The sequence below is a fragment of the Sphaerodactylus townsendi genome, linkage group LG14 (assembly GCF_021028975.2).
Source record: "Sphaerodactylus townsendi isolate TG3544 linkage group LG14, MPM_Stown_v2.3, whole genome shotgun sequence".
NCBI classification, from domain to species: domain Eukaryota; kingdom Metazoa; phylum Chordata; class Lepidosauria; order Squamata; family Sphaerodactylidae; genus Sphaerodactylus; species Sphaerodactylus townsendi.
In genome coordinates, this window is record NC_059438.1 from 32,736,009 (window position 1) to 32,750,396 (window position 14,388).

The 14,388-nt window shown below is 45.1% G+C and overlaps 1 protein-coding gene across 3 annotated transcripts in view; it reads left to right on the forward strand.

Annotated features, from left to right (window-relative positions):
- The window catches only part of PHF21B (PHD finger protein 21B), a 167,686-nt gene that overhangs the window by 120,860 nt on the left and 32,438 nt on the right, over positions 1 to 14,388 (forward strand). For all 3 annotated transcript variants that reach the window (XM_048515717.1, XM_048515718.1, XM_048515719.1), the window contains exons 3-5: positions 1,083 to 1,175; positions 7,580 to 7,933; positions 11,291 to 11,413. In XM_048515717.1, coding sequence (XP_048371674.1) covers positions 1,083 to 1,175; positions 7,580 to 7,933; positions 11,291 to 11,413 — 570 coding nt within the window. The remainder of the gene's footprint in view (positions 1 to 1,082; positions 1,176 to 7,579; positions 7,934 to 11,290; positions 11,414 to 14,388) is intronic.

Genomic DNA, 14,388 nt, shown 5'->3' on the forward strand with positions numbered 1-14,388 from the left:
GCTAATGTATTGTCGAAGGCTTTCACGGCCGGAATCACTGGGGTGCTGTGTGGTTTCCGGGCTGTATGGCCATGTTCTAGCAGCATTCTCTCCTGACGTTTCGCCTGCATCTGTGGCTGGCATCTTCAGAGGATCTGATGGTAGGAATGGAAACCAAGGAATGGAAATCAAGGAATGCTTTCTATTCCTACCATCAGATCCTCTGAAGATGCCAGCCACAGATGCAGGCGAAACGTCAGGAGAGAATGCTGCTAGAATACGGCCATACAGCCCGGAAACCACACAGCACCCCAGCCAATGAGGCTGTTTCACTTTATGTTTATGCCTGGGACACTCAGCAACTGTCCAGATTTCCCAGAGGCATAGCCACAAGGGGGCTGGGGGCACGCGCGTTGCACCGGACGCAAGCCTGGGGGGCAGCAAAAATTTCAGAGTTTTTTTGGTATTTTTTAGTGTTTTCAGTTTTTGGCCTGCAGGGGGCGCGGTTTTTAGGCTAGCAGCACCAACATTTCAGAGAGTTTTCAGGGGACTCTCCTGATGATACCAGCCAGATTTGGTGAGGTTTGGTTTGGGGGTCCAAAGTTATGGACTCCCAAGGGGGGTGCCCCCACCCCCATTGTTTCCAATGGGAGCTAATAGGAGATGGGGGCTACACCTTCGAGAGTCCATAACTTTGGATCCCCTGAACCAAACTTCACCAAACCTGACTGGTGTCATCAGGATAGTCTCCTAAAGATACCCTGAAATTTTGGTGCTGCTAGCCTAAAAACAGCACCCCCTGCATGCCTAAAACTGAAAAACACTAAAAAAATACAAAAAACACAAATGAATATGGGGGGGCAGCAAAACTCAGATTTTGCACTGGGCTCCATTTTCCCTAGCTACATCTCTGAGATTTCCCATCACTCACATGTACCTGCAATAAAATGGATGCCCAGTTTCCCTCAAGGAAGTGATGCTGGTATAGGAAATGCATTCTGTGTAAAGCAGGCGTGAAGGAAATGAAAGATGCAAAGAACAGTCTGCAAAATGGACTATTGTTTGTTACTTATACTGAATTCCTTTCTCTCCCTTTCTTACAGGGTTTGGGAACCATTACTGCAGTGCCCATTAAAGTCCCTCAGGTCAGCTCTTTGCAGAGGTTGGCCGGACAGAGACCAGCAGTTCTACCTCAGGTAAAAATATAGCTTCCTCATCGTGGCTGCTTCCTCTAATTTAAATAGAAGATATTTGCTGTATAATTTTGCACCTGCATTCAACAAGCTCATAGGGTGGTAATTCTTGGGATCAGCCTTGTCCCCACCTTTTAAAAAAGGGACCACAATACTCAACTTCCAACTCAAAGTTAAGTTCCAACTTGTTTAATTTGCAGTGGCTGTAGCATCTGTTCATTAAACGTAACTGGCCTACCCTAGTGTATGACATTATAATAGTATCATCTGCATAAAGAAGCGCCGGTAAATGTGTATTTCCCAGTTTGGGGCTGTGTCCATCAATATCAGTAAGTTCCAATGGTAAGTCCCTTAAGTATATGTTAAACAAGGTCGGAGCAATTATACACCCCTGTTTCACCCCATTGTTGCTTAAGATACTATTGGTCAATGCCCCCTCCTGAGTGCATTTTACCCGGCAAGAGGTATTAGTGTGTAATTGCCTGATTAAAAAAAGCAGTCTGGGGTCGATGTTCAAATCCTCTGTTTTCTTCCATAACAAGTCTCTAGATAGTGAATCAAAGGCTTTTTTAAAGTCTAAAAAAGCAACATAGAGCTTGCCTGATCGTTGTTTTAACTGTTTTGGGGCAAGGTGGGCCAGGACTGTTGCATGGTCATAAGTAGATTTTCCTTTGGAGAAACCTATTTGTTCGTGTTGGATATAATTGGTACATCTGCTAAGGGAGATTTTTTATATTAAATGATGGTTATTTGAGCTGTAACTATGTTTCTGGTTGTAAAATGTTTCTGGTTACAAAATGTTTTACTGTATGATGCCAATAAAGGCTTTTTGTGTGTGTGAACTTCCAACTCAAGGCTATGATACCTATTTCATTTATCTGAGGAGACAATTTAGGAGCAGCAGTGGCGTAGGAGGTTAAGAGCTGGTGTATCTAATCTGGAGGAACCGGGTTTGATTCTCTGCTCTGCCACCTGAGCTGTGGAGGCTTATCTGGGGAATTCAGATTAGCCTGTACACTCCCACACACACCAGCTGGGTGACCTTGGGCTAGTCACAGCTTTTTGGGGCTCTCTCAGCCCCACCTACCTCACAGGGTGTTTGTTGTGAGGGGGGAAGGGCAAGGAGATTGTAAGCCGCTTTGAGTCTCCTGCAGGAGAGAAAGGGGGGATATAAATCAAACTCTTTTTCTTCTACCGATCAGGGAAAGTCTTATACTTTTCCCACTTTTCCTGTCCTCTGACTGGAGGCCGATTGTAGTGAGATATTAAAGGATGAGCTGTTAGGTTATCTGTTATATAAACTGCTTCATGAGTTGATCTGTTTATTTACTGTACATTAATTTGTGTCCTACTTTTCTCCCTGTGAGGACCCAAAGAGTGGGGCTTGGGGAGGGGAGGGGTTTTAATGGGGTATATAATGCCATGGAATCCACCTTCCAAAGCAGCCATTTTCTCCAGGGAATTGATCTCTGTCACCTGGAAATCAGATGTAATCCTAGGAGATCTTCCCCACGAGGGGGAGGAACTGGCAACAAGAAAAGAGCCCTTAAATTAAGGTGACCAGATGGTCACCTTTGTGATCTGGGATGGGGGGGAGGCGGCCGCACACGCGCACATGCACGTGCAGCCGCAGGAGCGCACTGCCTTCTGCAGCTTGTCGTTTCCCGCCCCAGAAGGCAGTGCGCTCCTGCGGCCGCGCGGGGGAGGCTGCCGCACTGCCTTGCACCCCAGAATCGGGACAATTTGAAGAACCCGCGGGATGCGGGACAAATTGTTTAAAGACGAGACTGTCCCACCCAAAGCGGGACGTCTGGTCAGCCTACCTTAAATGCATGTAGCTGAGGCTAATCAACCTTAGACAGAATTTCCCAGCTCCTGCTAGCAAGCTCTCCGTAAACCATGAGAAGAGTAAGGTTATAGGAAAATTTCTAATTGTACGCTGCCTAAAGCCAGACTCTGACTATTGTAAGTCCCCCTGACCCACCTGGTGGAGGAGGGCAGCCTATAAGCACAATAAAAATAGATAAATAAACAAATAAACAAACAAAGTATTCTAAATAAGTAAATAAATTTACCAAGAACTGCCAAGAGTGGCGACAGAAAGAGAGAAAATCTACGCATGTCATCTGCTGCCCCTTTTCTCTAAAAATCCTGGCTGTAGTCCTAAACACACTTTCAAGAGAATAACTAATTGAACTCTGTGTATACATGCTGGTGATTAACTGTAGAGGAATTAAATTGCATTCCAACACAGATTCCATACACGCATTCTGAAATGTCACAAATACACATATCCTCAAACCCAGGTAGTCCTAATACTAATACAATTGCTGTCTTTCCTGCTGAACATCAAGGCAGGCGTGGCTGAGTTTTTGACTACTTCCAGGTCCCGCGTCACCACAACGCATACTGTATATCTACACAAGAGAGAGGTTTGACACCTGTCCCGCACTTAGGAAATCAGGCTTTTGCCTTTTGCAGAAAAACAAGATCAACACTAATTACGTTCTGTTCACCAGTTGCAAGAACACTTGTCACACTGCTGGTTCTTCCTCTCTGCCTCCCTACAGTATGTGCAGGAATCACCTAATTTGTGTTTTCTGCAGCTTTGTTTACATTGTTCAGGAATCAGGAGTGGCTGTTATCTCTGCGGCTGATTCTGCACAGGCAACACAAATGGGTTAAATGAATCAGTGTTGTCCGTGCCGCCATTTGCATGGTGGGCGCAGGGGCCAGCCGGGATTGCTGGGATCTGGGCAGCAAGAGGCCATTGTGTTTCCCTGCAGACATTGTGTTTCCCTGCAAGCCACGCAGCAGAGAACCCCCCCCCCCCGCCTGAGAATCCCCCCCCACTTACCACCACAACATGGTAGCCTCCTAGTAGATAATCCACTCTAATGGGGGGCACCTAGGGAATCCACCATAATGGTGGACTGAAGGGGGTGGGAATAGAACGCATCCTACTTGTCGTAGTTCACACAGGCAAGCAGGAAGCATCTCAAACCTCGGTTGAAGGGGGGAAAGTTGCTAATTCAGTGACTTTCATTTAACCTGGGTTCAGTCAAATATAATGGGTTAGAAGCACTTGGGGGGCAAGTTCCGTGGGAAATTCTTCCTCATAATGCTTTTTAAAAGGGCCTGAACCCGCTATATTTGTCCTGTGTGGAATCACCCAGCGCTGTGTGGAATCACCCAATGCTGGTATCGTGTATTGGGTCTGTGGAGTGCTGTGTACTCTGATATAATTCTGAAGGAGTAGCCACATTAGCCTGTTGTAACAAAAATAAATATGACTCTTGTGTAAGGATGCCAGCCGACAGATCCCCTGGAATTACAACTACAGAGCTCAGTCCCCCTGGGGAAAATGGATGCGTGGCAGGGGGGGGGGGTGTTTGTCTGTGGCTGAGGTCCCCAGGCACCAGCCCCAAATCTCTAGGAGTTTCTTAATCTGGAACCATCAACCCTATCTATCAACCCTCCTCTTGTGGCACCTGAGAGATGAACAAGTCCCTATTCTTGCAGAAGATTTCATGGATTGTCTGGAACCCACTTTGTCAGCAATGACAGTGCTTAGTGCAGGGCCGGAGTGAGGGGGAACGGTGCCCGGGGCACATGTATGCCCTGTGTCCCTGCCACGCCCCCGCCCGCCACGCCCCGGAACGCCCCCGCCACACCCCTGCCCCGGTGCGCATCTGGTGTGTCGTGCATCTCCCTGTCCCCTTGGCGCTACGCCACTGGCTCTGTGAGGGATGATAGCAGAACCACGCTCCCCTCCTCATGCCGACAAAGGCTGTGTTTGCCTTCATTAATTAGCTATCGAGCTATTCACAAACAGCTGTCCATTCAGCTCTGCATACTGGCCTTTTGTGTGATCATTCACATTGTCAGTTAATCATCGGGCAGTGCAGAAGATACGCAGAGGGCAGATATTTAAGCAAATCAGGAGCTTACATGAATTCAAGGATCCTTGTGTAAGAGGCAGTTGGTCCCTCCGTAAGGGGGCCATAAACTATTTCAGGTATACATGAAAGAATATTATCAGGTGTCACTTAACAGGGAACTGAAAGCTGTCCAGCCAGAGCAAGACTTGAGTCCATTATCACTTTGACCTGTATGGCCCAGGCTACTTTGATCTCATCAGATCTCAGAAGTTGAGTAGAATTGGCCTTGGTTAGTACTTGGATGGGAGACTCCCAAGGGAGTCCAAGGTTGCTACGCCAAGGGAGGCAGTGACAAACCACCTCTGTCAGTTGCCACTTCATGGCACTTTATATACACACACAGCTCCTTATACACACACACAGCTCCTTATACACACACAACAAGATTTTCAGGGTGTAAGCATCATCAGATATCAGGAGCCCTAATGCTTGTCCAGGAGTCCTCAAGAGGTTGCTGTCTGCAATGGATGGAAACACCATGACCCCATGTGAAGTTGAGAGGGGCGCGAAAACAATTAAGCACATAGAACCCTGTTTGACCTGAGCCTTTGGGAAGGGTGCAGTAAAATTGCTGTAAGAGCTGAGACCCTCCCCAGAACCACGAAAGTTCTTTGTTCATCACTGATAAAGAACTTTGCCTTCAGGTGGCCGAGGAAGGAAAAGTCATGGGCAGAGAGGCAAAAGGTGAAAGACTAGATGGGCCAAATACATAAAAAAGCATTGAAAGCAACAACAAACTTTGTTGTTTATACCCTAAAAATCTTATTGGTCTCTATAGTGCTACTGAACTCAAATCCAGCTCTTCCACTGGGACATCTATCCCTTTTTCCAAGTCTTTTCATGGGTGAAAGAGATAGAGATTGGCTTAGGTAAAGGTAATCCCCTGGGCAAGAATCTGGTCATTAGTGACCCAAGGGGTGACATCACTTCATGAGGTTTATGGGTGGTTTGCCATTGCCTTCCCCAGTCATCTGCACTCACTGACTTAGAACGCAGCAAATTCTAGAAAGGTCTAGAAGGGTCCCTCAAACGTTGTCAGACGTTGCCTCTTACATAAGGGGGATATGATTGAAGTCTATAAAATTATGCATGGGGTAGAAAATGTTGACAGAGAGAACTTTTTCTCTCTTTCTCACAATACTAGAACCAGGGGGCATACGTTGAAAATGCTGGGGGGAAGAATTAGGACTAATAAAAGAAAACACTTCTTCACACAACGTGTAGTTGGTGTTTGGAATATGCTGCCACAGGAGGTGGTGATGGCCACTAACCTGGATAGCATTAAAAAGGGCTTGGACAGATTTATGGAGGAGAAGTCGATTTATGGCTACCAATCTTGATCCTCCTTGATCTGAGATTGCAAATGCCTTAGCAGACCAGGTGCTCGGGAGCAGCAGCAGCAGCAGAAGGCCATTGCTTTCACATCCTGCACTTGAGCTCCCAAAGGCACCTGGTGGGTCACTGCGAGTAGCAGAGTGCTGGACTAGATGGACTCTGGTCTGATCCAGCAGGCAAATTCTTATGTTCTTATGTTGTACTGTCACCTACATGTCCACTGTATTTGTGGCTGCTCTTTCCGATTGATGTCATTGCCCTAAATATAACCTACTGAGGGAAGTCTTACTATTACCGATTATGGGTAAAGTTCCTCCCAAAATATCTATGGTAAAATTATTGAACAGTAACGATCCTCCCACTCGAGGAAGAATACCCCCTACTCGTTGCAGGTCATGTCCTTAAGAGACATGTAAAATTACAGAGTACATTTTCTTGTCTCGAAATGCAACATGACATAAATATCTCTAACAACAGTCACTGAATTCAAATTCGAATGGAAAACAATCTTCAAATAAATATAAAACCATACCTAAATGTGGAATATTTTTCATCTTTCAGTACCTGTGTTACATTGCAGAATATGGATTTAAGGAGTTCACTGTTATTCATCGCAATTTCTATATCAAAATGCAATTACTCTGCATTATTAATTATTATATACCACCTTAGATAGATCATGGGGAAGGTTACACCTTTTTAGTAAATATGCTGAAACTCCGGACCTGCTAGAAATGTGTTAAACTTGGATTGTAATCTTAACTGAATTATACCTTTTGTTTTATAAACTTTTTGTTTTATAACTGAACTAACTGTTAAATTTCTAATCCACGTTATCCAATCCAATCCAATCCAAAAACCCTTATTAGGCATAAACCAGAAGTACCATACATTCCAAGTACAAAAACAGGATCATTGTTATATATCATGTAGAACATGGATTAAAAATGTAGCAACTGCTTCAGAAATTTCTACATTAGGGCTGTTCAAAAGCTTAGACATTTTTAGTTTGTCTGTTATCCTTTTCACAAATGAACTTTGACGCTGGAATGTATAACTGCTCATAGTTATGCCAATAAAGGTTTATTGTATTGTATTGTATTGATCTCTCACAATTGATCTTTTTTGCAGGTTAGGCCAAAGACCCTGATTCCAGACAGCCTCCCAATTTCTCCATGCAGAGACCAACTTTCGAAACAACCTCCTACATTCCAAAAGGCCACTGTCGTCAGCATCAAGAACCCGACTCCCGCCCTCCCGACTGCCAATAATACTGTTAGCCATGTACAGACATTCAACAGCCAGTTGCAAAGCGATGCCGAGCCAACAGCCATCTCATCACCCCTGAGCAGCACCGGGGTGGCCTATGCCATCATCTCAACATCCCCCAACAGTGTCAATCCCATCAGCACCACCAGTGCAGCCATCTCTGTGGTGAAAGACAGCATCAAAGTGCAGCCCCTTCTCATCAGTGCCGACAGCAAGGTAGGCCTACTATGATGTTGAATGATGATCGGTATCTCAGATTTAATGACTTTATTGACAGAGCAGGTAATATGTCCATGACTGTAAAGGTCTGTGGCATTAGGCTGTTTGTTTTTCATCTTTCCTGTAACATTTAGGAAAGTATAAGGCCTCTTAAGAGGAGCCGCGTGGCGTAGTGGTTAAGTGCTTGCACTGCCACTCACACGGTCAGGAGTTCGAGCCCCCTGGGGGTCATCCTGGCATCTGGCTCATGGTCAACTCAGCCATCCATCCATCCATCCATTCCTTGGTCAGTAAATGAGTACCTAGCACAAAGCTAGGGGGTAAAGAATAGCCGGGGAAAGCAATGGCAAACTACCCCACAAAAATGGCTTGCCTATGAAATCACTGCTTGCAGTGGTACCCCAGGGTCGGACACAACTGAAAGGGGAAACTTTACCTTTGCCTTTTTAAGGTCTCTTAAGGAAACACCTAGAAAATATCAGGTTTTAAAATTTGTTTTTGTTCAATACAAGGAAAAGAAAGATATAAGACTGAAAAGAAAATAGTTGTTTCTTTCCGTAAAAAAAAAGGGAAAAGAATATTTTGCATACTTTGACAAACACAGTAATAATGCTAAACAATATTATACAGTAAATTTAGCTAATATGATATAATACATACCAAATTTAATTTTTGAGATTTTTCTGGATTTCAGGATGTCTTTCTTTCCAATATTTTTTGTCAAAATAACAATATTTATTCACAGTCAATGACCTATTGTTGGAAGGATAGCTCTTCCTCAAAATATTGTTTCCACCTCGCCCTACAAGTTGTAACTTGTTTTGTTTTTGTGTCAAATTGAAGTAATAGCTTCTAATTTCATCCTAGCAAGTGTTCTGTTTGCTGCACTATCACCTTTTCGAATTCTGTCAGCTCCCTTTTTACACCTCTTGCTGTGTGAATGTTTTCTTTAATTCTGAAGCTAATTGAAAATATAATAGACATTGTACATTTTCTGCCTGTCAGATGTTTATATGTGTGCTAAAGGGAATTCTGGGAGTCTCCCATTATGCAAACCTGTTTGTAAACCTGTTTCATGTATTGAGCCAGTCATGATTTGAGAGCAGAGACATAGCTCCAGGGGCGTGTGTGTGTGTGTGTGTGATGCACCGAGGGCGCCCCCCTCGTGGGGGCATGGCGAGGGCATGGTGGGGTGTTCTGGGGTAGGATGGGGCGGGGCAGGGTGGGACGGGGGCGGAGGACACACCAGTGCCCTACGGGGATGGGGCGGTATAATAAATCGAAATAAATAAATAAATAAATAAATAAAATATCTTGATAGCAATATCACAGGCAAATTAGAAGCTGGCAACCAAAGCACTGGCCGGTTAATTGAAATTAATATTGGCTTGGCTTGCATAACATGGTTGGAAGAAACCGATGTATGTCTGGCCCAGCTAACATCCCTGATCATGCATCACCCGCATAAAGTTGGCTGGAGAGGAAGTATAGCCATTATCCTCTGTGAGCCTTTCAACTTTCACAGATTTCCAGTGGAAACTAGCGCTGGCATTGACTGTGTGCTCCTTGCATCAGGAAGTAAGGGTCAATTAGACATTCTGCTTGTTTACCAACTGCCTTGTTCTCCAGTGGGCATTTTGAATTGGAGACACTTTGGCCCCTTCCGCACACGCAAAATAATGCGTTTTCAAACCACTTTCACAACTGTTTTCAAGTGGATCTTGCTATTCCGCACAGCTTTAAAGAGCACTGAAAGCAGTTTGAAAGTGCATTATTCTGCATGTGCGGAATGTGCCATAGAGAAGATAGTCCAGAGTCCAACAGCTGATTTCAGTTTGAAAGTGCATTATTCTGCATGTGCGGAATGAGCCCTAGACTGATCTAGGCTACATTGTCAGGGCTGACCCAGGATATTGTAGCTTCATTGTCTGACTTGGATCTCTCTCAAACTGAGGCAAAGCAAGGGGGAAAAGAACCCGGTGCACTGGTGTGTCCTCCGCCCCCGTCCCACCCTGCCCCGCCCCATCCTACCCCAGAACACCCCACCATGCCCTCGCCATGCCCCCACGAGGGGGGCGCCCTCGGTGCATCACACACACACACACACGCCCCTGGAGCTATGTCTCTGCTCTCAAATCATGACTGGCTCAATACATGAAACAGGTTTACAAACCATCTCTACAGAAAAAGGACGGAACCAGTTATTGCTCTGCTTGTAATCTGCTCTTCCTGGGCAAAGAGATGAAGAGAGCAGTAGCAGCTCTCCCCCCCTCCCCCTCCAAATCTTGCAACTCAATCGAAGTCAGGAGATGGCCCCCAATTTTGATACGGATGATATGGCCAGCTGGGCCCACGTCATACTAACACTGATGACAGACTACTGTAATGGACTCTATATAGATCTCCCCTCCAAGTCAATTTGGAGCCCCCACTAAGTAAAGAATGCCGCAGCGTGGTTATCATTGAGAGTCAGATAGAGCAGGCTTTCCACGAGTCAGGCAAAAATGACTTATTCAAGAGGGCTTTTTGCACAGGAAATAGGGTTGTATTGCAACAGTGTGGTTCAGAAAGAAGCTTGGTGTAACAGGTTAGGGATTGTAGACTATAGCACTGTTGTATAGTTCATATTATTGGATGTTGGAGGTAGGTTCCTACTGTGTATTTTTCTGCTTCCATTGAGCGTGTCATGGTAATTTTTATGTTGTGCTTCATGTTTGGTTGGCTTCCAGATTTCTCTGTCAAATTCTATTGCATTGTCTATCAGATGTCCACCCGTGCTGATTTATCCTGTGTAATCCAACTTGAGTCCAGAGAGGAAGGTGGACTATAAATAACAGAAGTAAATAAATACTTAACAACATAAGAAAGAGCCTGCTGGGTCAGACCAGAGTCCATCTAGTCCAGCACTCTGCTCCTCGCAGTGGTCCACCAGGTGCCTTTGGGAGCTCACATGCAGGATGTGAAAGCAATGGCCTTCTGCTGCTGCTGCTGCTGCTGCTCCCGAGCACCTGGTCTGCTAAGGCATTTGCAATCCCATGCCCCATAACAGTTTGGGGACCCAATTTGGAAGTCTGCAGTGATAGTAGAAGTCAACTGCCAAAGTTTGGATCTGGCCACCCTTTGTCTGCTGAACAAGTTGTCTGAGAAACTTGTGGCATTCCTGCTTCAGGTTACGGTCTCTGTGAGGTGTCTGACAGGAGGGCACCCAGATCATAAAATATCCACTAGGTGATTCTATTTCTGCTTTGTTGTCCTTGATTTAAAGATCTGATTGGAGCTCCTGCATCCAAGAGAGATTTCCACCGCTTTCTGAACACTTCTTTTCTTTCCTTCCTTCTGCGCTTTGTTCTGCAGGTCATCATCATTCAACCTCAAGTTCAAGCCCAGACAGAAATTAAAGTGGAGACAAAGAAGCCTTCTGAAGAGCCAGCTCAGGGACTCCCTGCTACCAAAAAGAAAAAGGAGGAGAATCCAGAGGTTGACAAAATACCCTTTCTTTTCTCCCCAAAGCATGCCTACTTGATTGTAGACATAGAGGAACAGAAACGGTTCCTTCAGGGAGAGGCTCAGCTACTGGTACTTTTGTCTTCTTGTGGGTTGAGAGAACATGGTCATATTTATTTATTTGTTTGTTTGTTTGTTTGTTTTTTATACCGCCCCATCCCCGAGGGGCTCTGGGCGATTTACAACATAAAATCCAGCACACTATTTAACGAGGAGCAAATAATAAGAACAGTTTACATGGCTCCAACAATTTAAATTTCTAAAATAAGTAATACAATCCCATTTAAAACAACGGTCATACAATAAAAGGCGCCCAATAAACCTAAAATCAGACCTTCCCCTCAGAACAGAAAAAAGAGGGAGGACGGCGGGATCCAATGATATGGTACCCTGATGTAAAAACAGAGTAGAGCGGAGGGGGCACCACTCAGCATCTGGACCCTCCAAAGGCCCGGCGGAACAACTCCGTCTAACAGGCCCTGCGGAATTCTCCAAGATCCCGCAGGACCCAGACAGCTGGAGGAAGAGTGTTCCACCAGGCCGGGGCCAGAGTCGTAAAGGCCCTGGCCCGTGTGGAGGCCAGCCGCATCACTGAGGGGCCGGGGACCACCAGCAAATTGGCCTCTGCCGAACGCAGAGGCCGAGTAGGGACATAAGGGGTAATGCGGTCTCGAAGGTACGAGGGTCCCAAGCCGCATAAGGCCTTGAAGGTCAAAACCCACACCTTGAAAATGATTCAGAATTCAACCGGGAGTTGCTCATTCACACATTCTCAGAAATAATGCTAGATTTGTTTTTGTTTCCTCTTTGTTGTGGCACTGTGATCCTATGCAGAGTTACTCCTGTAAAATCAGGGAGCTTAGGCTGCATAGAGCAGTGGTGGTGAACCAATGGCACTCCAGATGTTCATGGACTACAATTCCCATCAGCCCCTGCCAACATGGCCAATTGGCCAGGCGAATTCTAGAGCATTCGCCTGGGAGTAGGCCATAGGAGCATGCATCTTTCTAGGGATGTTCACCTCCAAGTGGGCCCTGAGGAGCCCCTGGAACAACAGCTGATTTCAAGACTTCAGAGGGCAGTTCCTCTGGAGAACATGGATGCGTCGGAGGGTGGGCTCTGTGGCATTCTACCCACTGAGGTTCCTGCCCTCCCCAGGCTCCACCCCTAAGCCGGAGTTGGTCATCTTACCTTGACTTTCTCCCCCACTCAAGAACCTGCCCTTTCTCCTACCTTGATCACAGTTAAGCATTACTGGTGGCACCAGCGTGCTAATAGAAATATTGATGCCCATTTCGACTTACCTTTCCTGCCATCTCAAGGTGTGCTACACAGTGGCATAGCGCCAAGGGGGAAGGGGGGTGCTTGATGCACCAGGCGTGCACTGGTGCAGGGGCATGGGGGCGTGGCGGGGGCGTGGCGGGGGTGCAGGGCGCAGGCGTGTCCCAGGCACAGTTCCCCCTCTTTACTGCTCTGGTGCTACACCTGAAGGTTGGCTACAAAGTGCATAAATAAGCCAGTCAGCTAATCTCTGTGAGAAGAAAGAGACTGGAAGAGCAAGGATGACTTTCCCTCACTTTTTCCCACTGTTCCTTGGGGACTGGCTCTAGTAGTGATAAGCTCACATTTGCTAACTAAGGCCCCTTCCGCACACGCAAAATAATGTATTTTCAAACCAATTTCACAACTGTTTGCAAGTGGATTTTGCTAATCCGCACAGCTTCAAAGAGCACTGAAAGCAGTTTGAAAGTGCATTATTCTGCATGTGCGGAATGAGCCATAGAGAAGATATCAAGTTCACCATTAAAAATTACTCAAGAACAGCCTCAATCAGTTAGATAAGCTGCATTTTTTCATGCTTACAGTAAAATTGTTTTATTTGGTATAGGCTTTACAAATGAAGGTAATTGGTATAATGATCTTTTGACTGATGCCACAAAGTTGTGCACGGCCCATATTTGGCTTTGAGATTTGACTGCCCTGGTTGGGTTGTTCACACTGCTTTCATTTCTGTTCAAGAAATTATTTCAACCTGAATTTTAGTGCAAAGAAATTCACTGCAGAAGTAGTCCAAAATTTATACAGCTAATAAACCTGTGCCATGACACAGTTCCTAAAGCAATAAACTTTAAGAATTACTCTTAAGCAATACGCCTATGAATCTTCTTAGAAATGCTTGTGTTTTTTTTAAAAATGTAAATGCACCTATTAAAGTGAGATCTACTATTATAGGATACTAAAGAATATTTTAAAGTGGGAGGTGACAGAATCTCACACACATCATTACTCAAGTTGAATAAGATTTATTATAGTTTCTTGGATGGTGCCCGGGCAGAATAGGCTTGCATTCATTCTGCGTCTTTGTCAGCAGAAAATGCAAGGCACGTTTATCAAACTGAAGATCGTGCATTTGGTTATCCAAAATGAGCAACTCACCTTGAGTTGTTTCCACTGGAAAGTAACTACTGCCTTGACTGTAATACACTCTCTATAGACAGACAGAAACCTTTGCTGTAATATAAGTGCTACTTAGACCAATTCATCAGTTATAATATAAAAATAGGTAAAAAACATTAGAAAAATTCCCTATGAGGGATGGATTTGTCAGTCCACTTTGAGCTACCAAAACTAGACAGTCATTGATTGGAAGCAGTTGAAGAAACTTGTGTTTATTTATACTGCAATGGGCTGGGCTACAGTTCTTAGTAATTTCTCCTCAGATCACTATGAAGCTGGCACGCCAGTAGAATACGAGTCAGTAAATCTGGAGTTCCACATCCACAGATACAAAGTCTTTCTGAATATGGAATTGATATTTGCTGCCGAGGGTAGTCATGACTGCAATACACTCTTCATAGTTTATCATCTTGGATAGCTTTTTCACTGCCTATATACTCTGGATCATGAATAATGTTTTCCTCCTCTTCATCCTCCCTGCTCTTCCTTAT